The sequence below is a fragment of the Mesoplodon mirus genome (assembly GCF_964341445.2).
Source record: "Mesoplodon mirus genome assembly, chromosome: 3".
Lineage (NCBI taxonomy): Eukaryota > Metazoa > Chordata > Mammalia > Artiodactyla > Ziphiidae > Mesoplodon > Mesoplodon mirus.
Genome location: NC_138978.1, coordinates 30,449,980 through 30,477,573, shown reverse-complemented (window position 1 = coordinate 30,477,573; position 27,594 = coordinate 30,449,980). Strand labels below are relative to the sequence as shown.

At 50.5% G+C, this 27,594-nt stretch overlaps 2 protein-coding genes across 2 annotated transcripts in view; one reads left to right on the top strand and one right to left on the bottom strand.

The window, feature by feature from the left end:
* LOC309799105 (uncharacterized protein C1orf94) overlaps positions 1–22,486 on the bottom strand; it is a gene marked incomplete at both ends in the record, with an annotated part of 49,152 nt that extends 26,666 nt beyond the window's left edge. Inside the window, 5 exons of the mRNA XM_082612122.1 lie at positions 10,035–10,361; positions 10,853–11,043; positions 11,137–11,207; positions 22,151–22,316; positions 22,436–22,486. Coding sequence (XP_082468248.1) covers positions 10,035–10,361; positions 10,853–11,043; positions 11,137–11,207; positions 22,151–22,316; positions 22,436–22,486 — 806 coding nt within the window. The remainder of the gene's footprint in view (positions 1–10,034; positions 10,362–10,852; positions 11,044–11,136; positions 11,208–22,150; positions 22,317–22,435) is intronic.
* Positions 22,487–23,843: 1,357 nt separating this feature from the next.
* CSMD2 (CUB and Sushi multiple domains 2) overlaps positions 23,844–27,594 on the top strand; it is a 659,332-nt gene continuing 655,581 nt past the window's right edge. The window contains exon 1 of the mRNA XM_082615655.1: positions 23,844–24,157. Coding sequence (XP_082471781.1) covers positions 23,959–24,157 — 199 coding nt within the window. The 5' untranslated portion in view covers positions 23,844–23,958. The remainder of the gene's footprint in view (positions 24,158–27,594) is intronic.

Sequence of the window (27,594 nt, the reverse complement as noted above, 5' to 3'; positions counted from 1 at the left end):
TGCCCCTGGAGCATATGTCTCAGCACCCAGGATTGTCCCTGCCCAATGTGGAGGGAAGGGACACAGCCACCTCTGTCAAAGACCTCTGTCTTCATCTTTCCTCTCCTCCAGAGCTAGGATTCACTGAACTGCCCTGGGTACACACACCATACCATGCACACACATACACACCAACTTATGTGTGCACACACAGCAGTCACGTACATGCACATGCACATATGCCAATCCATATGTGCACACACACACCCATACCACAGCTGTGCACACATACACACTAACACATATGCATACACACACAAAGCACAGCCATGTACACACACACCAATGCACATACACACAGCCAGGCACACAGCTGTGCTACAACCACACACACCTGTGTGCACACACACAACCATGCACACACCACAGCCATGCACACACACACATGCTACAACCATGCCCACACACATACCACAGACGTGCACACACCCACACACACAAACACACCACAGCCATGCCCACACACCTCACAACCGTGCACATACACCCAGGCACACATGCACACACCACCGCCATAGCTTTGTAGAAACCCAGCAGGAAGAAAGAAAGGGGGAAGGAGGGCGGATCCCCCTATCTCACAGCCTGAGGGGACTGGGCCGACTGTTTTCAGTCTGGGGGGCGGCGGGGGAGGAAGGGGGCAGTTGAGAGAAACTGCAGATTCAGTCGCCATCCCAGGGCCTGTGCACCTGTGTCCCAAAGGTACCTGGAAAGCCACTGAGTTCCACCTGCCGGCCCTTCTCTGGTGGGGGTGTGGTGGGCAGCGGGCCGTCAGAAAACTGTGATTCCCACCCCGTCCCTCCGCTCCCCAGGCTTCGTGAGGATTAAGTGAGATGATGAATGTGAAAGCGCTCGGTAAACTGTAACGGGCGCTATGCAAATGTTAGCAGCTCTGACGGAGAGATGTGCGGTGCCCAGAGGCCCGCTGACCCTTCACAGCCCAGGGCTTGGCCGGCTGGGGGTGGGAAGCCGGGAAGTGGCTGAAACTGCAGTCACCTGCACCGTGGGGATGCTGACATCGCCCGGGGTTAAGGGAGACGACACTGTGAAATCCCTCAGCTGCCCAAATGCCACGCCTGGGCTAGACGTTCATCTCATTTCTTAGCAAAGGCCTTCACACAGAGTAGAGTCCATTTTTACAATGTCCCTGGCATCCTCTTAGAGCACAAAAACAGTCAATCTCCTTCCTTCATGCTTTTTTTGGGACACCTCTTTCACAAAGCGGTGTCCCTTTGAAGCCTAAGGTTCCATCATCTTTCACCCCCTAAGTATCAGAGAACTTCCTACAAATATGCACAGGAATCCCCTGTGGTGCTTGTTTCAAATGCAGATTCCCTGGGCACTCCTGGGGAAATGGCAGTTCAGTTGGTCAAAAAGGGGGCCCAGGCATCTGCATTCTGAGCCAGGATCCCTCCTCCACCCTCTGCCCCAAGGCCTGCAGTTCTGGTACAAATGACGCACTTGAGGACACACATCCAGGTGTGAATTTCCCTTCAGACACTTCAGCTCCCCTCCCCACCCCCGCCTGTCCCTCAGGGCAGGTGGGACAGTCTTCTAAGACAGATTGGCAGGTGGAAGTGAGACCTTCCACTCTGCTCCCTCCCTGACCCTCCATCTGTCTGGAGGGGAGAGAAGGGAGTACACAGAGGCGGGCAGGCGTTGAGCCTCGGACTGGAAGGGCTGGGGGATGAAGGATTCAGTGAGCTGGGGAATGAGACAAGAAATACTGGGGAATAAATACAGCAATAAAGGAGCTTCGGCTGGGAGCTACAGAGTGATTCTTATTGTTCAAATTATCTTTAAAACTTTTCATTTGAATCTGTTTAATAAGAGGAGGCTTACCCTAAGGAAGAGGTATTTTTTAAATGTGACTTGGGAGCTGAATTGGAAAGAACGTTGCAACAAAGATATTAAAAAGGGGATTAAACCAAACCACCGGTGGCCCGTCTCTGCAGGCTCCCACAACCTGCGACACGACTCCCAAAACCATAAAATTAAATTAAAAAGGGGGACACGGGACATGGGATGTTAATCATGATTCATCTTCCCTTCACTGCTCATGGCTCCCGGTATTAGCGAAAGGAGGAAGGGCTATTCTGAATGGCTCCTGGGGTAGGGAAAGAGCTCTGGTCTTAAAGCTTCACCAGGTCCCTATCCTTGTTCAGCCCCCTCCAAGCTGGATGACTCTGGGCAAGTTGCCTAACTTCTCTGAGCCCCAGCTTTCTCATCTGTAAAGTGGGAATAATATTGACCATCAACTGGGAAGGGTTGTTAAGACAATGTGATACACAGAAAATTGAAATACAGAGCCTGGCACATATTAGGTGCTCAAGAAAATGTCAGTTCCCTTCTTAAGCTTAAGGCAGAAGGAGGAAAAGACCTTGCAATGTCTTGGCTTCCTGATATCCTGTCCCTACGTCACTCAATGCCTCCTCTGATGATTGTGACCTCTGGTTTGGATCCTGGCAACCTCTGGGCCTCACTCTCCTTGTAGTGACATTTTTATGGTTAATCCATCATTCACTTACTCATTCATTCATACACATTGCATTGCCACTGAGTGCCAGGCACTCGGCTGGGCACCGGGGTGACAATGATGAGTAAGACATGGTCCTTGCCCTTGAGAAGCCGTGGTCAGGTGGGGGAAGAAAGACTGTTGCTACCGGCAGCGTACAATACATGCCAGATGACCACCTCATCAGAAACTCTATGCCAGAATGGCGTTGACGCATCCCACTGGAACTTTGTGTCCTCCACTCTGGCCAACGGTCAACAAAAGAGCTGGTTATAAACTGACTCTTCCATTCTATTACCCGCTTATAAAGACCCCTACTATTGGGTCCTCAGAGCTAAGGAAGGATTTCTCTCTCCTGATGACCTCTCCTGCTTTCTCTTCTTAGATGATATGAGTTATAGAAACTAACTGGTATATTCCCACTTTTTGCCCCAGCTGCCAAGAGTCTCAAAGCAACATGCTGGCCTCCACTGAATACTTTTCCTTAGCTTAGCTTTTCTGGTATATAAGTCTCCTCTCCCCATACCACTCTTGATTACTTAACCCTTGTCATTTTGTCCTTGAGAGTAATGATAATAGGGGGATGATGAAGATGATGAACTTGAAGTCCTTATTTTCTGCCAGGTGCTGTATGAACTTTGCACACATTCTTTCATTAACCTCCACAATAGTCCTTCAGGGTGGTCACTATGACTTTTTCCATCTTTCAGATGAGGAGAATGGGGAACAGAAAGTTTGAGCAACTTGGTGACAGGAAGTATACTGGGATACTCCTTATTTTATTGTTATCTGAGCCACCTTTAAACTCTTAGGAAAGAGAGGGGATATAATTGTTTATTTAAATTTTAAAAAAGGAACGTGGAAGAGGGAGGAAGGAGAAATGTTAAATGGGGTGAGCAGTGAAAAATTTACAGATTGATACACTAATTCCAGGTCTTTAAGGGTGGGTAAGGTTTCAGTAGACAGAGAGAGATGGAAGAAAGGCATTCCTGGTAGTGAAATAACCTGAGCAAAGGTAAGGGAATGTGCACCTGCTTGTGGCAGAGACTCTGGAGAAAAGCAGCCAGGTGTGCACCTAGAGATGTAGGTAGGGCCAACTGCAGAGACTCTTTCAAGACCAGGTCAGGGGGTTCAGAAGACAATGAGGAAGCCATGGAAGATGCCTGAGCAGTACTGTTGATGTGCTTCAGGAAGATGAAGCTGGTAAAGGGCGAAGGACATCCAAGAGGGAAAGGAACCAGGCACAGCAAGATGAGACGATCTGAAAATGGCAGAAGAGAGAACTGCAGGGAAGCAAGGAAACAAAAACCATCATGAAGGCAATTGACAGACGTGTAAGGAGACTGGAGGAGAGAAGGGTCAAGGGCCTTGAACCTCTATCTGCAGCACTATTTATGCACTAATTCACTTGACAACCGGGATGGACGATGCATTGATGTCAATGTGATTGGGGTCGTAGTAGTTGCTGAGACCCAGCCCTGGGAAGCTTAAGGGAAGGGGACCCTTAAGTGTCCATGAGAGAAGGATTCCAACCTGGGGCCTGGGGTTTTCTGACATTCTAAAATGTCAAGGGATGTGAGGATGTGTTTCAGGCAAAAGGGTGTATGGCAGCTTCCCTCAGATTCTCAAAGAGGGGTTTGACCCCTCCAAGGGGAGAAAATGCTAGCCTGGAGTGAGCATTAGACTCCAAGGGTCTCCAGAACTGGCTTCTGCTCTAGGGCATCAGTCCGAGTTTCCACGTGTGAGTCTTGCCTCATCACTCCCATCACTCGGTTTCAAGTTTTTTAAAAAATAAATTTTTTAATAAATAAAAGTGGGGATGTAGTCCAAGCAACTTTTCCAGAAAAGCAGGATTCATCCCATTTTTCCTGAGCTGGGTCTTGAGAAGAAAGCCTCCAGAAAGAGTCCTGTAAGCAAAGGGAAGAACGGGAAGCTCCCTGGGATGATGGGAAATCGCGTGGGGGTGGATGAGAGCGGAAAGGTGGCTCTCTTACTGTTTTAATAACTGTAGCAACAAAGGACTGGTTTGTTGGGAGAACCGTTCAAACAAGGCAGCACGTTGGGTTCCAAGTCCCAGTGGCTCTCCTGTCTGGAGGACTGGCCGATGGGTGCAAACAGTGAAAATTTACTGGAGCAAGTGCAAAACAGCCTTCTTCCTTCATGCGACAGATAATACCTCAGAAGGCTGCCAGTCAGGAAATCATTTCTGTTTTTTAAATGCTTAAATAGATTTCCTTTCTTTCTGTAGACTTATCCTCCTACTTGGGTCTGGCTCAGGATGACCTTCCAGCTCGCCTCCCCCAGCCTCCTCCAGAAAGCCTTCCCTGAGCTCCAAGCCCAGGCCATATGTCCCCTCGGTGTGCTCCCACAGCAGTGGCACTTCATCCTGACCTTTATCCTGATATGTGTGATCTGCTCTCCTCAAGACACTGAAGGTCCAGGTAGGAGCTCAGAGACTGTCCCCATCTTTTTCACCACTGTATTGCTTTCACACTTTGTCAGGCATGCACAATAAATATTTGTTGAACATCATTGCTGTCACATGGACCTGTGTCTATCCCACCCACTAGACTGGTAGCTCTCAGAGAGATGGGCTTCTGTCCTACTTAACTCTGTATCCCTGGGACCCAGCACAGGGCCTGCCACCCAGAAGGCAACTGTGAATGTTTGTTGAATGAATCCATAAATGAGGGAATGAACAAATGCCATTTCACAGTCAGGGCAATGGAGTCAACAGCAAATCCAAAACCCCCATTCTAAGGCTGTGAAGTTTTAGCAACAGGGGGATTGAATGAATAGGTAACCCTAGAATATGAGTCAGTAAGTGGCTTTCCACAATTCTCTCAGCCCCAATTTAAGACTAATTAAAAGATAACTGAACAAGAGTCTGGAGTTTAATTGACACTAGACAGAACTACTGATTTCTCTCCCATAGCCCATTTCTCCCCATTTCTTCCCCACCTCAACAAATGCACCACCGTCCAACCAGTGCTCAAGCCAAAAACCTCAATTCAGCTGTGATGTCACTATCTGTGTGCCCCAAACCATCTGCAGGTTCTTTTGACTCTTCTCAAAATACACGCCGAATCCCCCACTTTTTCCATTTTCACTGCAATTACTCTGGTCTAGCCACCATCACCATCATGCTCATCTGGACTATTATAGCATCTTCCCAGAGGTCTCCCAACTTGGTCTCTCACCTGTCTAACAAACCATCTCCACACAGCAGCTGGAGACATCTTTAAAAACCAGTGAATGTTGGGCTTCCCTGGTGGTGCAGTGGTTGAGAGTCCACCTGCCGATGCAGGGGACATGGGTTTGTGCCCCGGTCCGGGAGGATCCCACATGCCGCGGAGCGGCTGGGCCCGTGAGCCATGGCCGCTGAGCCTGTGCATCTGGAGCCTGTGCTCCGCAACGGGAGAGGCCACAACAGTGAGAGGTCTGCGTACCGCAAAAGAAACAAACAAACAAACAAAAACTAGTGAATGTGATCGTGTTACACACCCTTCCTAAAAACCTCCAAAGGTCTCCCATAACATGGAGAATCAAATGTGAACTGCCTACTGTGGTCCTCCAGGCCTTCTGAGACCTTGCCTGACTGTCTCTGGTATCATCCTGTGCCACGTCGCATCACTCACCACACCCCAGCCGCGTTGTCCCTCTCCAAGCCCACTCACATCTCAGAGTCACTGTGGTTTCTCTCCTTTCTGCCTGGACATCCTTCCTTAGATCTTCACCTGACTGGCTCTTTCTTGGTGTCCAGGTCTCAGCTCAAATGACCGCCTCTACTCAGAGAGTCCTTCCCTGACCACCCAGTCTAAAGGAGGTCCCCCTAGTACTTTAGTCAGTTTTATTTCCATCAGAGCACTCTCTGCTAGCTGAAATTATTTGGTTTATTTTTATGTGTTTATTATTGGTTTCTTCCAACTAGAATACCAGTTCTTTTCCCATTCTAAAGTGATCATACTCTTTTATTTACTTATTTTCTGTTTCTCTCCCCTACTTGAATGTAAGCTCTAGGAAGGCAGGATCTCATCTGGTTTACAGCTCTATTCCACTAGCTCTTAGCACAGAGCCAGGCACATAGTAGATGCTTAATAAATACCTGTTGAATGAATAACTGAATGAATGAATGAATGAATGAACTCAAAATGTGTCTATAGGCTGAAGTTGGCTTGTGGAGAAAAGTGAATGCGGTGTTAATTGCCATTAACAGGAATACAGAATATAGATCGGGAGAATCCAGTCTGCTTGGATTGGATCATACCTGGATTACTGTACTTGGTTCTGGTTGCTGCACTGCCCCAGGGACCAGCAGTGTGGGCAAGATACTGACCAAGTTGGTACATGAAGGGAAACTTAGAAAAACAGAGGTACTCAGCTTGTGAAAACAAGAAATCCTAGGAGGAGTGTTGTTGCCATCTTTTAATATCTAAAGGGTTATTGAGAGGAAAGTGGGGATAGATTTGGTTTGGAGCCCTAAGGGCAGAATCCAGATCAATGGGTATTAGTTTGATAGAGACAGATTTCAGCAAGGAAGAAAATGTTTTTTTGACAGTCAGCGTTCATAGCAAAGGAAGGAGCTACCTTAGGAAGTAGCGAGCTCTGCATCTAAGAAAGTGTACAAGTGGATAACCACTTGGCAAGGATGTCGAGGAAGGGATTCAAGCAACAGAAGATAGCCTTCAAGATCCCTTTCAAACTTGAAATGTCTGGGTTTCTATGATATATGGGGACAAAGTAAAAAAAAAAAATCTGGCTAACAAGAGTTCTAGAGCTTACTTATCTACCTTCCCTGATAGCAGTCAGCATCTCCAAAACCCAAACTGGGTTTACAAAATTAAACAGTAGGCAGGTTAGCTGAGAGGTTATCTTGTGGGCCTGAAGCCATCCCACAAATATGCTGGACAGCTCCCTGGATTTGAAATCTGTTATCTATGTGTGATCACTCAGAACATGGGACTGCCGAATATTCTGACTCTCCAAAAAGATGCCTTAATTTCTAGGAGAAGGCAGCTAACTCTATCACGTAGTGGCTAAGATGGTCCTGGGTTTCTTTCCTGAAACTCCACCACTTCTTAACTGTAGGACCTCGGACAAAGAAATGAACCCCACCAAACCTGTTACCTCATCTGTAAAAAGGATCTGACTGAAAAATAGGGGAGGGAGGAATCGAAACAAGAATGGCCCAAAGTTAATAATTAATGAAACTGATTGACAGACATTCATTATACTATTTTATGTGTTTGAACATTTGCATAACAAGCAGTAAAAAGAGGGGGAGTTTAAAATAGTACCCACTTCATGTAATAATTGTAGGGCTTAAGGAAATCATCATCATCTTTATTACAAGGAATTTTTACAAATCCTAGTTATTACCGGGAATGTTTAAATATCCCATTTAATCGTCCCAACAACCCAATGAAATGTATAGTAATCATCTCCACTTGGCAGATGAGGAAACTAAAGCTCACATAAATTAAACAAATCCCACAGCTGGCACAGGGCTGAAATGCGATCTGCAACCAGAGTTATGATTCCACCATTGCAGCTGCCTTTATTTCAAGAACAGCTCACTGTGCTCTACTTGGTTGATATCTGCACGATTATGATATCATTTATTCATCTAAGGCAATGGTTTCCTACCTCTTTTCTCATAGCAGAACCCTGTTTTCAAATGCAGCCTTTACTCAGAACTTCAGTAAGTAAAAACCCATAAAAGCCGAACAGCTCTGGCTGATGTGGGGATCGGTACCCAGCAACCAGGACACTTGACTCCAGGTTGCCCCTGAAGCACCCTAAGGTCTATGAGCATAATGTGAAAACCCCAGATTGAAGGCAACAAAAACAGCAACCAAAACCCCTGAACCCTGAGAATTGCATTTAGGGACAGCCTCACTGGAATAATGTAGCTTTCAGTTTCCTGTCCCCATTATATTTGATCCTCATTATCAACTCTGAGATGGACAAGGCAGGGCATATCATCCTCCATTTGCAGATGAGAAAATTAAGGCCAAATGGAGTTAAGCGACTGGCCAAAGGTGTGCCAGTTCAGTTTTCGGCCAAGTGCAGACTGGAAATAGAGTCTGTTTCCATTAACTCCGTGTGACCTGGCAGAGAGGGTGCAATCTACTGGAAATTGCCACTGACCCTTGGTCCACAAAGTGGCCAATCAGCTCCTTGGCCACTGAGAGCTGAGCAGAGCCCCACAGGCCCCCTCTAAGGCCCTGTCCCAGAGCAGATGGCAGTGGGCAGGGGAGAGGGTCTCAGTGCCGCTGGAGGGCAGGACAGCAGGATTTTGGCTGTAGACAGGCCATTCCCATCCCAGCTGTGCACTGCTGAGCAGGGGGCAGGGGAGGCAATAACAGCCAAAGTGCCTTTCGCCTTCATGTGTAGCAAGTAAATAAGCCCAAAAAGGGTCAGCATGGAGTGCAGAACTGGGGAGCGGTTACGCTTTGCCTTTCTTAGCTCTTGTGTAGAAATCCCTGAAACCAGACTCAGCCCATAATTGCCTGCAGGGTTCCCCCACTCCAGAGCATCTCTGAGCTGAGCTGGAGCATGCGTTGGAAGAGGTAACACTTAATTATCACTTAGTCTTTTATTAGCGCTTAATTATTAACACTTAATCCATCTGTAAAATGGGGATGCGAATACCTGCCTCATAGGGACTCTGGGAGGATTAATTAATGTTTGCAGCCCACTTTGAAGACGCAAAGCAGTAAACAAGTGCTCAATGGTGGCATTAATAACTCGCCGGATTTACTTGCTTTTTCTAACAAGGTCCTTTCTTCTTCTCTGTTCCTCCCTCTCCTTTCTAATATCCGTCCCCCAAAACATCTACCCAACTTTGCCCTGGTGGAGAAACTTTTAGCTCTGTGTTTCCCAGACACAGGATTTCCCATCCAGGAAATGGGCTATTTACAGCCATCTTCCTGTGCTTTAATTTTCTGTTATGTCCTCTGAATATGTCAGTGCCTTCCCAGTAAATATTTTGATGTGCGCTCTCGCAGCGGCTTCTATGGAGGCTGAATGGGACAGCTGCTCCCTGTATTAGGGAATTCCAGATGTGGTTTAAAATCATCAGACTCATCTGTGCCAATGCCTAGCCTTTGAGGGCGGCAGGGGAGAAGGATCTTCTAGTTGCCTCTGGGGAAAGCCACGGACTTCTAGCCTTCAGCCCCGGCTAGGGTGGTTTTTCAAGGTCCTCAGATCTACCTTGGAGTTGCCAATGCCTTTAGACAAGAAATGTCCCCTGAGTGGGCTGGTACAGAGGCAGCAGAAATACAGCCCTGGTCTGGCCCTTCACTCAGGTAACTTCAGCATCCCAATCAACGCTCCTATTGGACAGAGGACCATGGTGGGTGGAGGAAAAGTACACAGCCTTCAGGGTTTAACCAGACTGAACAACAGGTCAAAACACTCCCCCAGAGGGTTAGACCTCATCTTCTCCCTCCTCCCTTGGGTCACGTAAGGGGACACTCACTTTTCTTGGAAGCTGAGGCCATTGTCTCTTGGGGTGCCAGCCATGGGGGCAGAGAGCTGCTCCTTGGAGGTCCTGGGCTGCAAGGCCTCGGGCAGGCCCTGAACTCTCTTCCAGATTTCATGGCAAGTCTTGTCTAAGCTGTCTTGGGGTGTGTCCTGGTGGATCCAGATGTACCTGGGGAACGGGCCCAGGGCGGAGGGGCACTTGGCCACCAGGGCTGAGGACAAAGCCTGCCCATTCCCACTGGCCATCCTCTTCCTCTCTTTTCGGAAGCCCCTTTGTCCACCCAGGGCTCGAAGACAGGGGGACCGTCCACCACCTCCCCTCCTTCAACAGAAAGGGAGGTGAGGATGGGGCAGGAGGTCAGTTCTGTCCAGCTGTTGGTCCAGCAGGTGACTATGTCCAGAGGCCTTCGATTTGTGTGTAAGTGATGGATGGAGGACAGCTTTCTTTTGGGGAGGGGGTACTTATTTTGATTTGTTTTTATTTGTTCTTTCTTGACTTCTGCCCCCCACCCCCTTCTCCCTTAGAAGAAAATATTTAAAAGTCAACAAAATACAGTAGTTTAGTTACCGTGGAATCCCCCTGAGCTCAGGAACCAGGCCCCTGGGCGGGCAGAATGACATGTGGGAACAGCTGGAAGGGGAGGGCTGGCTCTCCCCACAGTCCCTGGCACTCTCCCGTTGCCACCGGCCCCTGACTCCTGGCAGCGCCCGGGGCTCAGCCCATTATCGCTGGCTAAGCCTGGGGGATGACCTGGTGAGGGCCTGGCACACTGCTAGGCACCGGGCTCCGGGATCCCACCATCGGTTTCTCACTGGGCCTTCCCAGGGACCCTGCGCCCACCAAGGGCCGAGGGCCAAGTGCCCCCGCCCGGCCGAGCCCCGCCTTGCTCGCCCCAACGCCCCCTCCGGTCCCCCTCTCCTGGCCGCTCAACCACCCACAGGAATAGTCCCGAGTGCCCGCCCCAGCGCCCCCAGCAGACACCTGGCACGGTCCCCTCCCTGGACTGCGGGGTGGACCGGGAAAGGGTCCCAAGGCCTTAAAAGGCGCTGTCTCCGCGGGGGGGCTGGGGCCGATTTGCAGCGCCGGTGGCTCCCACCCTCTTCCCGTCCAGCGCTGGAATTCCTCTCAACGGCTCCGGCTCGGTGCGCGGGGCGCTCTGCATCCGGTCTGTGCCCCAGGCCCCCCGGTGGGGTGGGGGCGGGGGCCAGAGGACCCAAGAGCGCTTTCCCCCATTAGAGGTCAAGGGCACCTTGCCCCGGCTCGCCCCGCCGCGGGCTCCTCAGTACCCACCTGGACGCCAGCCGGTCCCTGCCGGGGGATCACTGATTTCACCCCTAACTGCCCTTTGACCAGGCGCTTACCATGTGCCAAGCGCTCGGCTTTGAAGTTAGTACCGTTATGTATTATTGTTCTACATTTGAGGAAACCGAGTCTCAAAGTCCTAAAGGGGTGTGTCCAAGGCCCACTAGGAAGCGGGGAGCTGGGGTTCAAACCCAGGCACCCCAGGCTACTGATACAGACTGGTTTCTCCAGCGCTGGGCTCAGCGGTCCCCAAGGTGGGTGGAGGTGCAGAGAGGAGGTCTAAGCTAACTGTTTGCTGCTCAGTGGGCTCCGCCCCACACTGGAGGGGCTTCCTTAAACTCGGAACCAACATGGGACCTCCGTCTGCCCGGGCCTCTCTGGCCCCAGGAGTCAATGGTTGTTCCTCCAGTGTTTCCCCAGTAAAGGATGAGCAAGAGGATGGACGGGAAAGAAGAAAGAAGCCTGGACGCGAACAGATGAGATGGCAGTCTGTACATGTAGGGTTGAATCCTGACACTGCCCCTTACTTGCTGTGTGACCCTAACAACTGTCTTCACTTCTCCCATCCTTCATTCATTCCCCAGATCCTGATGAGTATCTGTGCTGGTGAGTAGTGGGACAGTGAGAAAGCATGAAGGTGAAGGAAACTGCCATGGTCCCTGCTCTCATGGACCCTATATTCTCCCGTGGAGGGAGATAGATCGCCAACTAGCAGAGCAAGTAAATAAGTACTAATTACAGATGAAATAAGGGCTCTGATGGAAACTAACCAACAAAGTGAGGCAATGGGGAGAGAAGAGGTGGCAGAGGGCCTGAGTTCCTGGAAATGTTGACTCTAAATTTTAAAATCCGAGCTTGATTCCCCTTTGATTTTCATTATAAAATTGAAGATGTGTTCCTTTGGGGAAAATTCTGAGGACCTAGACTGAATAAAATTATAGTTAAGAATGTAGAAACCTTTTAAGATAGTGCATTTAAAGGAAAAGTGATCACTTCTGATGAAATATTAATAGTTCTGAAAATGTCACTCAGTGTTTGTGCTGCTTGGCATTTGGTTGGCTAACACCCATGCTTAGAGCAGAACACCGACGACCCTGTAATGCCCAGGCCACAGGATTCTGGAAAGTTAGCCAGCTCACTCATTCCTTCTGTTCTTTCTCCCCTTCAGCAGGAGACTAGGCAACAGGGGCCAAGGATTGCAAAACAGAACAAAACAAAACACGAAATACACCAGGAATAGAGAGCAAAGACAGGGGTGTGTTTCTTGGAACACAGAGCTGAGGTATCTAGAAGAGTCTGCAAAAAACTTAAGTGGCAAACAGTATAGAGGTGTTTCAGAAAACTAAAAATAGAACTACCATATGACCCAGCAATTCCACTCCTGGATATATATCCAAAAAAACAAAAACACTAATTCAAAAAGATACATGCACCCTAATGTTCATAGCAGTATTATTTACAATTGCCAAGATATGGAAGCATCCTAGGTGTCCATCAACAGATGAGTGGATAAAGAAGATATCTATCTATCTATCTATCTATCTATCTATCTATATATAGTGGAATACTACTCAGCCATAAAAAAGAATGAAAATTTGCCATTTACAGTAACATGGATGGACTTGGAAGGCATCTTGCTAAGTGAAATAAGTCAGACAGAGAAAGAAAAATACTTTATGATATCTCTTATATGTGGAATCTAAAAAGCACATATACAATGAACTAGTGAATATAACAAAAAAGAAGCAAACTCAAAGATATAGAGGACAAACTAGTGGTTACCAGTGGGGAGATGGAAGGGGGGAGGGGTATTATAGGGGTAGAGGATTAAGAGATACAAACTATTAGATATAAAATAAACTATAATGGTCTATTATATGGCACAGTGAATATAGCAAATACTTTATAACAATAAATGGAGTATAACTTTTAAAAATTATGAATCACTATATTGTACACCTGTAACTTATATAATATTATACATCTACTATGCTTTAATGAAAAAATACTTAAGTGGAGTACTTAGAGCTAGTATAAGCAAACCACATCTAATCTGGTAGCCACTAGCCACATGTGGCTATTTTAATTTTAATGTAAGTAATATTAACATTTCAGTTCCTTAGTTACATTAGCCACATTTCAAGAACCATGTGTGGCTTGTGGCTACCATTTTGGACAGCACAGAGAACACTTTCATTATTGAAAAACACATAGACTCTAGAACCAGACTACCTGGGTTCAAATTCTGAGTTCATGTTTCCTGGCAATGTATCCTTAGGCAAGTTACTCTATGCCTTGGTGTATTCGCTTTCTAGAGCTGCCATAACCAAGTACCACAGACTGGGTGGCTTACTCAACAGAAATTTATTTCCTCACAGTTCTGGAGGCTAGAAGTCCAAGATCAAGGTGTTGGCAGGATTGGTTCCTCCTGAGGTTCTCTCGTTGACTTATATACGGCTATCTTCTCCCTGTGTCTTCATATGGTCTCTGCTCTGTGCATGTCTATGTCCTGATCTCCTCTTCTTATAAGAACACCAGTCATGTTGGGTTAGGACTCACCCTAAAGACCCGATTTTTACCTTAATCACTCTTTAAATGTCCTATCTCCAAATAGTACCTCAGAGTCTGAGGCACTAGGGGTTAAGACTTCAACATCTGAATTTGGAGGGACACCATGAGCTCATAACACTTGGTCTCCTCATCTGTAAAATGGGATGACAATAAAGAATATCTATTTTGTAGAATTATTGTAAATGTCCTATTACTACTTAATTATTTAACAAACGAAAGCCCCTAAAACAACACCTGGCACACAAGAGACACCTAAAAGTGCTGTATATTAGTTTCCTTGTTGATTACATCGAAGTGCATGCCACTGGAGTTTCTCAATAACAGCTTCTGTGCTATGAGTAGGGAGGGAGAACTTTAGCTGTAGTGGGAAAATTTGCTTTGTGATGGAGGAATGGACTCGAATCATCAACTAAGCCTTTCTAGGCTTTGTCCGTTTTTTAGCACCAACCATGGCCAAAATTGTGCAAGGCACAGGGCTAGGAGATGAATAACACCTCTAGCCTACACATTGTCACAGGAAGGGAGCAAAGCATTCCAGAAGTGCCTGCTACACAGCAGGTGTGGGGAAAACTGATATACTCTGTGCCCAGCACGTGAAATGGTGTCCAGGACCATTGACTGCTTCGCTTCAAGCTCTAAAATAGGCAGGCACCAGGTTTCACTATTCTACCTTCAGCACCTTGAACAGTGGGTTCAATTTGTGAACCCCTATTACCCTGAGCAGGTTGTTTCACCTCTTTATGCCTCAGTTTGCTCATCTGTGAAATAGGGATAATAAAACACTGACCTCATAGAGTTGTTTTGTGGCAACTGAGATAATACACGAGCTGTGCTTAGAATAGTGAGTCTGGCACATGCATTGTACCCAGTGAATGTTAGCTATCATTATTTATGATTCTGGGATTCTTGCTTTTCTATTTGAAACCAGGAAAGACTCAGGAGGAGACAACTCTCCCTACCTATTCTCTAGCCGAAGCCTCTCCTTCCATCATGGACACAAACACGGCTAGGATGGAGAACTCAGAAAGGTGGGCACGGCCTACGTTCTTTGGTGATTCACAGCTTACTCGTGGAGGCCCTGTCCGTTCTCTAACATAGTTTCAACACCCAGCTCTCACCATAAATATCTCTTTTTGGATGTAAAAGAAAATTGAAAGTTTTTTTTTGCCATTTTGCTTTTGCAAATTTTTGGCCATGAATAATTTATTTAATTTATGGTCAGCTATGATTTCTCACCAATCTTGGTGCCTACCTGGGAGATCTTGTGTGGTGAGAAAACTCCAACTTATCAATTGTTATCAGATGTAATGAAATTTTTATGACTACTAAATTCAACAGTTAATGAAGTTGACATAATGGTACATTTAGCATTTAATTAAATATTTACTGATTTCAATGTTGCAGTTTTCTTCTTTGTATTGTGGAGCTACTAATAATAACACTTTCAGGCCTCAGACTTTTTGCAGGACCCTGAAAAATACAGTGACATGATGCCTAAAGCAACATGTTGCCTAGAGTGGATTATGCCTAAAGGGTCAAACCGCCCAGAGGGGGCCCCATGCATAGGGAGACTGCAGGCAGGCTTCTTAAGGGACAAACCCCAGAACAGGAGGAAGAGAGGAGGGTGTAGCCATCTGTCACGTGAATGGGCCTCCCCTGGACATTGTCCCAGGAACTGAACCTGACTTCAGAGCAGCCAGCCCTGGGAATTCCCTGGTGGTCCAGTGGTTAGGATTCTGGGCTTTCAGTGCTGGGGGCCTGGGTTCGATACCTGGTTGGGGAACTAAGATCCTGGAAGCCAAGCATCGAGGCCAAAAAAGGAAAAACAAAACAAAAACTAGAGTAGCCAGCCCTTTCCAGGACTTTGGAAAGGACACCAGAGGAGGCTAGAAGCAAAGCTGTGGCTCTGGATTCCTCTTTCCTGGCAGCGTCATCAGCGATCCCTACCATTTCCACAGGGGATTTCATCTCTTATTATTGCCTCCAATCCTTGCCCATTTGTGAGGAGACTGTTAAGAGCTTGGGCGGTGGCGGCAGACACGTTTGAATTTGAATTCCTGCTCTGCTACTTACTGAAGGGTGGCTTTGCACATGCTCAACTTCTCTGGCATTTCATCATCTGCAAAGGGATGGAAACACTAGACAGGTGTGGAGGGGGAGAGTTTCAAAGAGGGACATCTATGAACGTTCCCAGCACAGTGCCTGGTGCACGGTGTGCCCTCCATAAAAGATATCGATTATTGTTCTTGTTATTAGCTATTAATGTAAAAATGGGGGCTGATGAGATCTCCATGTAAAGTCAGGGGAAAGGAAAGCCATAGTTGGAGGAGGAAAAGGATATGACTTGTCAGCAGTGGCCCAGTTAGGTGGCACCAGAGTTGGAATGCAATTGGTCTTCCGCTTCTGCTTTGGCCTTCCTGCCAGACCCCTGTCATGAGAGGAGCCCCAAGAATCCCTGGAGAGGCTCTGTATGGGGTCCCACTCAACTAGAAGCTTGGTGTTCTGTCCTTCCATCCCTAACTTCCAGGCCTGGACGTTGGTCACCAGTATGCATTCATTTAAGATTTAGACTAGAGATGATTTGAGGCAGCTTTCAGATTAAAAAGTAAAAATTACAGCATCGAAGGATAAAGCAAGAACTGACTCCATCTAAAGAAAGCAGAAAGAGTTGCTGCTCTCAGGTCCCTGAATTGGTCAGGAGGCATGGAGGTAATAAGGTAATAAAACTGGGTATCCCTATTTGTCAGCTAAAGCAAAAACGGAAACACGTCGGAAGGCAGGGTTTTTATTTTCTGACAGCAGAGAATACCCATCTTCATCTGCAGAGACAAAATGTTTCCTGGAAATAACCCCAAGCGTGAATTTATCATGAGTCCTTGTATAAAGGACACTGAGTGACATAGTGGGCCATATATTCAATTCTGTTTTCATAAAGACAGAAATGCCATTAAGTTGGTCAGTTTCTCACATCAGGGTTCTCTGAAGACAACATAACATTAAATCATAACCCAGAGAAGGCATTTCTTTAAGGAATTCAGATAATGGAGTCTAGGAGAGACACCTTTGGGTCCATTCCACAAACATTACCAAGCACCTACTCAACCATCCATCCATCCATCCATCCATCCATCCAGCAACCATCTACTGAAGGCCCACCATGACCAGGTACTCTGAATGGCACTGGTGAAGATTGCTTGTAAGAGCTGATGTCTGGGCTGGGTTTTGAAGGACAAATAGGAGAACGCCAGACACAGAAGGAGGGGAGAGCATTCCAGGCTGAGGGAGCCGCGTGCACAAAGGCCCAGAGTGAAGGGAGAGAGAAAGTACGGCTCATTTCAGGAGTGCAGGGGCCTCAGAATGGCTGGAGCGAGCATGGTGGGTGGACAGTAGGGAGACAGGAGGCACAGGAGAGAGGGGAAGCCAGGGGCAGGAAGGGAGGGTCTAGCAGAGAACTTGGATTTCACCCTGTAGGCCGTGGAGAAACATCCGGGGAAAGGCAGGGAAGCTGTGAAATCAGGTTAGTGTTTTAAAAGAAAAGCGGCACAACGGAAGACATGTTGGATGGGACAAGAGCGGAGTTGGGGGCCCCTGTTATGCGGCTGCTGTCAGAAACCCAGAAGAGAGATGTGGGGACCTGGCTAGGACCTGGGAGATGCTAAGGAGGCAGAATTTAGAGGACTTGGGAGCTGCCTGGATGTGGGGGCTGAGTGAGAGGGGAGGCCAGAATGACCCCCCAGGTTTCTGGCTCAGGAACTGGGTGGAGTGGAACCTGGTTCCTGAGATGGGGGACGGAGCAGAGGGGCAGGTTGTGGTGCAGGGTCAGAAGTAGGTGAGCTCAGTTGTGAGCAGGCTGGGGCAGAGCATCCTGCAGGACATCCAAGAGCAGAGGATGCCAGACACCACACAGGCACTAGGGACTCAGGCGACCTCTAGAAGATTTCTGCTGTAGGGAACTCCCAGTCCACTGCGGGGGCAGCCAAAGAGAAAGCTGTCAATTACAGAGAGACTGGGGAGTCGCAGAGCAGAGGTACGGTGCCCCTGCTGCCTGCCCTCCAGCACCCTGGACCGCTGTGAGAACTGCAGATTCTTCTTGCTGGGTCTACCTCCCTGCATTTGTCCACTCTGCTTTCTTCCTGGAAGGTGCCACTTCTTACCTGCCCCTCTCCCCAGGCTGAGCTAGAAGCCCTTCTCATTTCCATAACATCCTGTAATTCTCCCAGAGTCATTATGCTTTGCTGTTTAACTCTTTTCCCAATAAACTATCCATAGCCTGAAGGCGAGGACCAATGGTCATGACTTATTCTTCCTTATATTTGTTTCCTCAGCACCTAGCACAGAGCTTGGTGTGCAGATTAATGTTTGTGGCTACACAAATAAAAGAATGAGTGAGGAGTAAGCAAATGATACTGAAGAAAAAACATGGAGGGGTGTACGAGGGTGTTGCTAGCTGCTGTAACACACCTCAATATTTTGGTGTCTTTTTGCTGTTAAAGATCATTTCTCACCTAACAGTCCAATTCAGGTGTCCCAAACTGGTGGGTGACTTTTCTCTACAGGGTGATTTGGGATCCAGGCTTCTTCCATCTCATGGCCCTGCCATCCCCTAGGGACCCCAAACGCTCTGTATCCAGCCAGCAAATGGACGAATAAGGGTGGGAGGATTTTATGGGGTAAGCCTTGAAGTGACACACACACCACTTCTGCTTACATTCCTTGGGCTAGAACCCTTGTCTTATGACTGCACCCGACTGCAAAGGGGGCTGGAAAGTGTAGTCCTGGCTAGGCAGCCACTTCTCAGTGATAAATCGGCACTATTGACATTTTTGACCAAATAAACCTTTGGGGTGAAGGGGGCTTCCCTGGGCATGTAAGGTGCCCCCTAGATGCCAGTAGCACCCTACAGTGGTGACAACCAAAAATGTCTGTGGACACTGCCCAATGGCCCCTGGGGGCCAAATCACCCCTGGTGGAGAACGATTGTTCGATACAATGGAAGGGGAGGCATACCGTTCTGACGTCCAGCTAGCTGGCCATGCTGCAAAGGGCATCTAACTAAGCAGAGGGTGTGTGTTGCAGGTGCTGGTTAGGAGAAGCTACCTGAAGGAGGTGACACTTGAGCTGGGTGATTAGGAATCATCTCCTCTGCACAGTGAGAGAAGGAATGGTATTGCACTCAGAGGAAGCAGCGTGAGTGAAGGCGTTGGGGCTACAATAGCAGAGCTGATTGGAGGAACTTCAAATAGAGATGAGAGCCTAGCATAGCCCCTCTCCTGTGGATCATGGCCTCTGACAAGCGGAGGAAACATTCGACCTCTTTTGCCACTGACTCGAGTTCTGTCCCTTTGTTTCACAAACACAGGATTTTCTGCAGGAAATGCTAGAATTCGATGGTCCCAGCATTTGGTAGCACTGGAGGAATGGTCCAGACTGTGGGCCCTTCTCACATCCCCCTCCTGATTGTGGGGCTCTCACAGCCTCCCCCAAGTTTGTCCTGGGCTTTTTCTTCCTGAACCGTTTCTGTCACCTTTCCTTGGGAAGCAGATCACTGTCAACTCTACGGTGACAGCCTTGCTCTTGGGAAATACTAGTTTCTGTCCCATCGCGTTCGTCATTTTAAAATCCCCACCCTCCACTCAGACCCCAGGCTTTTCCGCTGAGCCCTCGCCTTTGCTCTGTAGCCCTTCTCTGCCATCCTACCCAGCCCTCAGCCTCCATTTCTGCCCTCGTTTCTAGAGCATCCATTTGCCGGCTCATTTTCTCTCTCAGCTTCAGCAGGTTCTTTTATTTTCTTCTTAGGTCAGAATGAAACTTTCAGGGCATCAAGAGTGCAGCCCCTACTTGAATTAGGCCAGGTTCTCCAGAGCACCAGGCCTTGTTTTCTTTCTAAAACCAACTCTGATCTTATCTGGATATTAGGCTTATCTTGGCGAGTCACCACACCACATTGGGCTTTTTGCAATGTGATATTGTGGAGAGGCCTTGACCCATGGCTGCCTCTTGCTCCTGGGGAGACAGGAGTGGGTAGGCAGGGAGCCAGCCCTGGGGGCTGGGCTGAGTCACACTCTCCTAGGCTAGACAGGGGAGGTCTATTATTATCTCTTGGACCCCTGCCTTTCTCTTGGCCTGCAAATGTTCAGGGTTCCCACCTTTAGTCTTCAGAGCCGTGCACCTTTTCAGACTACTTTTTTTTTTTTTTTTGCGGTACACGGGCCTCTCACTGTTGCGGCCTCTCCCGTTGTGGAGCACAGGCTCCAGACGCGCAGGCTCAGCGGCCATGGCTCACAGGCCCAGCCGAGCCGCGGCATGTGGGATCTTCCCGGACCGGGGCACGAACCCGTGTCCCCTGCATCGGCAGGCGGACTCTCAACCACTGAGCCACCAGGGAAGCACTCAGAGTACCTCTTGATAAAGCAGTCACACTCCACGCAGCCTGATGGGCATCTCTTTAAATCTATTTTCTGACTGTCATGCTTTTCTTCTCTCTCTTCCCTCCATCTGTAAAGACCTCTCCTCCTGTTATGTGCTAAATTCTGTCCCTCCCTATGTCGAAGTCCTAACCTCTAGGACCTCAGAATGTGACTATATTTGGAGACAGGGCTTTAAAGAGGTGATTAAGTTAAAACTAAATCTGTGAGGTGAGGCCTAACCCACTATGACTGGTGTCCTTATAAGAAGAGGAAATTTGGGCACAGACACGTACAGGCGGAAGACAATGTAAAGATGTAGGGAAAAGACATGCCATCTACAAGTCAAGGAGAGCAAACTCAGAAGGAGCCAACCTTGTAGACACCCTGATCTCGGACTTCTAGCCTCCAGAACCTTGAGACAATACATGTCTGTTGTTTCAGCCACTCAGTATGTGGTCCTTTGTTATTTGTTATGGCAGCAGCCCTAGCAAATGAATACACCTTGTACTTTCCCCTTTTTAAGACTAAAATCCAATCTCCTCATCATTCCCTAAAAGACCCTGCATGATCTGGCTCTGGTCCCATCCCCTCCCTCCTCTCTTAGGTGTCCCCTCTTATTCACCTTGACCCAGACCCAGCTGCCTTTCCCAGTCCCCCTCCCTTTTCAGGGCCTTGCCCTTCCTTTTCCCAACTCTTTGCATGGCTGTTTATCTTAATTTTCAATCCCACCTTCAAGGTCACCACCTCAGAGAGGCCTTCCCAGACCACCTATTTAAGGTATGCCCCGTGTAGTCCTTGTCACAGCAACTATGGACTTTTTCTTTATAGCATCTTTAATTAGTCACCTTATATATAATTGTTTATTTATCATCTGCCTTCATCAAGCCAGGGACAGTCCACTCAGGTGTATATATCTAGCGCAGTGTCTGCCATGTAGTGATGCTCAATTACTATTTGTTGAGTAAATCAATCTTCACCTCGTCAATGTATCCAGGCTTCAGGGTCCAGCCCAAATTCTACTTCCCTCCTTAAATCGGCCTTATGATCCCCCAAGTCCAAGAAAAGCTTACTGTCTTGATATGCCTTTGTTACTGTCTGTAACATGCCTTTTCTGTCCTGGCGATTAGCATTGCTGGGTTGTGGTGGCGGGGGGGGGGGGTGGGTTTCCATCTGGGCCCCGCATCCTCCCATGCAGGACCGCACGCTGTGCATCTCTGCACTGCCCACAGCACAGGCTGGCACAGGGCCCAGAACTCAGGAGGCCTCAGTAAGTATATGTGGACACAGATAGATCAGAGAGAGGGAGGAATGGTGGAGGAAGTGGGCCAGTGTCAGGAATTAAAAGGGTGTCCCTGCCCTCCACAGCCCCCAGGGAGAAGGATGACAAATGCCCCATTGCCAGGGAGGGTTCTGGGGTAAACATCAGCTGTGAGTTGCAGCCACAGAGCAAAGTTCTGGGGCTGAGGAGGGAGTGGGGGAAGCCCACTGGCCTGGAGCCCCAGAACTATAGAGCAGCCCAGACTCTCTCCTGCCCAGCTGTGGGCTGCAGGGGAGGGCTCTGCCCGCTGGAGCTTGAGGACCCCTCTGGCAGGAGAGGGGAGAGGCCCAAGCTTAGGAGCCAGGGCTTTCCCCCCAGGGAAGATCCCACCAAGAGCACCCCCAAGGCTGCCACCCACCTACTGGCCCAGCCAGTCCCTCCCTTCTCTCCAGCGCTGGCGGGAAGGCCAAGGCTTGGCTGGCTGAGCCCTCTCTTTTGGGGGCTGGGCCTGGACAATGGGAAGCAACAAGCCCCCTCCTCGCTGCTCCGGGGACATAAAGCAGGCCTTTCACTGTGGAGTTCTGGCTGTTTCAGTCGGTTCTTGGCAGCCAGCGAGGTGGCGTCGGGAGGGGCGAGAAAGCCAGTCTGTTGGCGGTGGGGAAGGGGCCCAGCGATTCTGAGGCCGCTCACCGGCCCGGGGCTACCGGGCTGGCTCCCCAGCTGCGGGATGAGCTCATACTGGGAAACCGGAACAACTTGAGGTGGAGGAGGGAGCCGGGCATCAAGGGAGCTGGGAGATGGGGAAATCGCGGCTCCGCACAGCAAGTTTTTCTTGGGGGGCAAGGACAAGCATCCACTCCTCCGGCCCTGTCCGCCGCCGACTTCCCCACTCCGGTCGTCAGCCCCATAGCCCTTTCCACGCTCTTTCCCGGAAATTCCCACCGACCGCGGGCCATTGCCCCCTGGGCTCGCAGATACTAGAGCTCCCGCTTGCCAACCCCCCTAAGCCCCTAGCGCAGCCTCTCCCGGGTGCCTCGGGCAAAGGGGGAGGGTGTTCCCCCGCTAGTGCCTTTCCACCCCGCGCGCCGGGGGGACCTCCTCCCCAGGCCCTGCCCCTCCTGCTTCCCCCCGTAGCGTCTGTTCCCTCTCGCGGAGAGTTTGGCGTAGACAGCTAAGGAGCCATCGTGACTGACGGAGGAGCCTAGGAGAGACGAGACAGAGACGGCGACCGAGTGGGGGTGGGGGATCGGGTGGGGACAGGCGCTGAGCCCTTGGGGCCTGGCGGCAGCGGCGGCGGGAAAGAAGTGGGGAGGGGCTCGCGCCATTGGGAGAAACTCGTCTGGTTTGGGGCCAGGGCTGGGAGGAGGAGGGTAAGGATGAGAAGAAGCCGGGTCCGGTTATTTAATTTTGAGGATAAATTGCACAAGTAACTCCTGCACCGTTCCTCTACCAACCTCACTTCCCCTCCCCCACCGCAACGGACACAAGCACGCCTCCCTCCATCCCGAGATTTTGCCTTAGGGTAGGGGAAGGACGGAACGGAGCCAAACCCGCGGGTTCCCCCACCCCCGCCCCTCCTTCCCTCCAGTTCTTAATCCTGGGTCTACGCACACACACCCTTCTCCTGGGATGGGGTAGGAGGCTGCTGCCACTGGGGCTGGTAAGCATCGCCCCACGCCCCAGATTGCAAGTTCAAAGCCACCACCCAAGATCAGCGCGTAAGAGCCGTGACTTGGGGAACCGCGTCCTTCTTTGGTTACCTTTTCCCAGACAGTATTCTAATTTCCAACCGTGGAAGAGGCGTGTGTGTACGTGTGTGTGTGTGTGTGTGTGCGCGCGCGCCTGTGAGTGCCTGTGTGTCAGTATCACTGTGTGTGTGCGCGCGTGTGTGTGTGTATGGGGGGGTGTATTACGGGTGATCTTATAAATGGAAACGAGAGAACTGAACTTAAAAGAAACTGGTCAATTGTAAAACAAACAGGAATAAACAACCCTTTAGATGTAATCTGTGGTTTCTCTGGAGGTGGAGGTGGCGCTGAAGAGGAACACCCGCCCCCTCCCAATATTTTCTCCTTTGCTGCGCCTCCACCCCCAGCATTTGGAGCGGCGGAGAAGCGGCTCCGGAGTGATTAATCCGGGGATAATTCACCCCCCCGCCCCCCGGCGCGAACCCCCCGAAGCGGGATTGGAGCGAGTCATTTCCGAGAGCGCAGCGCGCCTCTCCCCGGCCGGGCGGACACTTGGTTCATTCCAGCCGCAGAAGCTCAGAGCTCCCGCGTACCGGGATTTTTTCCGAGCAGAAAAAAGCTCCAGAGCTCTCCTGACCTCCTTTCTCCTCCACTGAGAGGGGAGCCTCTCCCTCGGCGCTGCCGGCCGCGCCATGCCGCGCTCGTGGGGATGGAAGCAGGGGCGCTGCGGCTGCCCCGCGGGGAGGTCTCGCGCCGAAGCCGGGATTTCGGCGCTTGTGCCGGGCGCCGGGAGCCGCTGGGGCCGTCAGCCGCCACCGCCGCCGCCACCGCCGCCGCCGCCGCTGTTGCTGCTGCTGGGCTGGGGGCTGCTCAGCGCCTCGGCCGCCGCGGGTAAGTCCGGCCGCGCCGGGGAGCCGGCGGCCGCCGCGCGCCCCACCCGAGCCCCGAGCCCACCCATCCACGACCCGGTCCCTGTCCCTTCCCCCCGCCCTCCGCCTTAACCTCCCGCCCTCCCAAACGCCGACCCTCCTGCTCAGCCTCGCCTCTGCCCTCCCTCTTTTCCCCCCACCCTCACCCGTCCTCCCCGCCACCCTCACCCTCACTGCTACCCACACCCCCAGCCGCAACTTGGCCGGATCCGGCCAGGGGGCCTGGGAGACAGACCATGCCCGCCCGGGGTTGCGGGGCTCCCGGACCGTGGCTTCAGTTTCTTAAGCCTCCCAGCCCCCAAGGTGCTAGGCTTTTCCCAGATAAACTTTCCTGGAGCCCTCCCCGTCTCCCGATCCTCGTTGGCACGCCCGTCCTGGGGGCTGGAGCGGAACGGCGCGCCCCCTCCCCATTTGCGCGTCTGCAGGGTCTGCCTTTCCCTGCCCCCGCCCATTTTCCTCGCAACTGAAGCCCGCGCCCCCGCCGGAGCCGCCCGGAGACTGCGGCCGCCACCCCCCTCCCCAAGTGTCCCCCTCCCTGGGCGCTCTGGGCTGGGAGGGGGGTCAGCTGGGCGAGGGCCCAGAGCACGCCGAGCTGGAGGACTCAGGTGGGGGCTGGAGGGTGCTGAGCGTCGGGCTGGCGGGGGCGGGGGTTGCGCCCGGGGGCAGGGGAGGGAGTGTTGCCGCCAGGCTCCGCGCCGCCACATTGCCTTCGGTTTTCACTCCGCGCCAAAGTGCCCTTTCCCGCGCCCTGCTGCAGCCGAGCGCCGGGTCTGCGGCAGCGGCGGCGCGGGCGGCGGGACCTGCTCCCGGCGACCGAGTCGGGGAGGGGACAGACCTGGCGGGTGTGGCGAGTCCCGGAACTTCGCCGATGCGTGGCTGCAGCTTGCGGACCGGGAAGGCACGCGGACCTAGGAGAGAACCCAGTCCCCACTGGGAACCACTGGCCTCGACTGCTGCCCTTCCGCTTTACCCCCTGCACCTCTCCGAGGCTCAGCTCTAGCCACAGCCTAGAAAGTTCTGTGTCCCCGTGTGGGGACGGGTCCTACGGGCGATGCCTGGGGCCGCATTTTTATTTAGCCTGGAAGCTGACACCCACGGGGGGAGAAAACCTGTAACACCTGCTGCCCACGCTTTGACTGAGAGCACCTCCGGCCTGGAGCTGTGTTGGGTTTTTTATTTAATTAATTAATTAATTATTTTTTTAAACCACCAATTGAACCTTTGAAGGCTTGGCCTCAGCCATCCGAGCCTCTAGGTGGTCCCTTTTTGGAAACTGCGACACTTCCCTGGCGAGCTCTTCTGTCCACTCTGGGCTCCAGCATCTTGTGAGCCGGTGCCCGCAGACCGTGTCGCCAGCTCCTTAGCCGGGAATGTTAGGGCTGCTGGTCGGGAAGGGCGCCCCGAGCCAGCCCTAGCTCTCCCTTGCCTACTTGACCGGACTTTCTGAGGTTCCCCTAAGAGTCATAGCGGCCGACACCCAGAGAGGGGCGCCCGCGGTGCGCGCGCCTAGGAGCTCAGGCCTCGCGCACACCCACACCCACTGGGTGGCTGCACAGTTCACAACGACGCCGCTGGTCACCAGACTTGCCACATGAGAGGTGGGGGTACCGCTGGTACCGGCTGTCAGGCCTCTCAGACGTGTGTCCAGGTGCGGCCCCTGCTCTGGCTTAGCAGACCTGAGATTACCCCTAATATGATCCAGCTGGTTTTCTGGCTCGATTTGTCCCTGCCCCTTGGGCATGTCATGCCCCCAGGGAAAGAAGAAGGCCGACTACGGGAGCTTGCACACTGCTGGGCTGTGTTGGAATCCTGCCTTGGAGAGATCGGTTGGCTTGCGGCTCCTTGGTTGGCAGAGAAGTTGGGGGTGGGAGTGCTGAACGGCTTGGGGGAGGGGGCGCTTGCTCTCTGGTGGGCGTGCTCTGGCTTCCCGTCCCGCATTTACATGTGGTGTTTGACCTTGCCAGCAGCAGAGATTTGGAAGTGGACTTGGTGACAGATGATGGCAGCATTTGACACATTAGAGGGGGAAGCACATTTATTTTGTGTTCTCTTCATGCCGTTGACTTTAAAAGGTGCTCAGGACTGCGCTGTCTCCCTTCCTTGGCCCAGTGATGACTGGATAAAATGAATATAGGATTTGAACCTGCCTTCGACTTGGACACTCACCCCTTCCATCTGTGCCCTCACACTTCCCCTACCCCCAGCCTCCCTAGAGACCTTCCAGCAATTACCTCCTCCCCCTAGATGATAGCTCAATCACTCTCCTGTCTTTTGTTTTCCCTAAACAACTTAATCTCTAACATAAAACAAGCCAACCAGACTTCTTGGCCCTATTGACCTTTTAGCTCCCATCCCATCTTTCTTTCTCGTTTACAAGTTAACTCTCTTCAGATGAGTCTTGAACTCACTTTCTCTGCGACCATTCACTTCCCTGCTGACTGGCTTCTGTCCCCAGGACTGGAACTCTCTAGGAAAGATCACTAATGACCACCTTAATCGCCAAACCCATCTGCTTTCTCTTTCTTTACCTCTCTGAACTGTGAACACTTTGGATTACTTCTTTTAAAATTTCTCTTTCTTGGGCTTCCGGCACACTGTGCTTGGCTGATTTTTCTCCTACCTCTTGGCTGTTCCTTCCCAGTTTCTAATAGTAGCACTTATTCCCCTCTTGAAAGTCTGGCTTCCTGCAGTGTTCCATTCCTTATGCTTTTCCTCATTTCCTTTCACTCCTCCCTGGGTGAGCTCATCCAGGCCCATTTCTTCCACTACCACACTCTGAAGCTTCCAGACAGATCTCTCCTGCCAAGATGCTTCTCCCGATATGTCTATTGGCTTCCTAGCCCACGGAAGCTCTGGATCTAGACAGCCCGTATAACCGGCTGACTCTTGGACATCTTCACACAGATGTTTCCCTTCCAAAGCAAACTCATTAGCTCTGCACCTAACCTCCAGTATCCTCCATGCAGGCTGGTGGTACTGGCAGCTTCCCAGTTACCTAGCCGGGAACCTTAGGATCATCCTCAACTCCTTCCTTATCAGGTGGCCGTCGAGTTCTGTCTCAAACCTGGCTACTTTTCTCTGAATTAAGCAGCTCTGAGCATTGAAAAGACTGTTATGCTTCCCATTTCCTTAATAAGTAATTTAAAATAAAGGCAATATTAAACCGTAAGTATAAGGATTTTTATACTTACAGTTTAAAGTTCTGATTTTTCCCATGCTAACCACTTCATTGCTTTAAAAGAAATCAAATATCAAATTATTTTAAAAAAATTTCTCTCTTCTTTGCTTGTTTTCAGAGCCCTCTTAAAAACTGGAGCACTGACCATACCCAGTGTTTGATGACAGTACTAACTGAATTGTATTCAAAGTAGTTATTTATCTGCCTCACGTATTGAACTG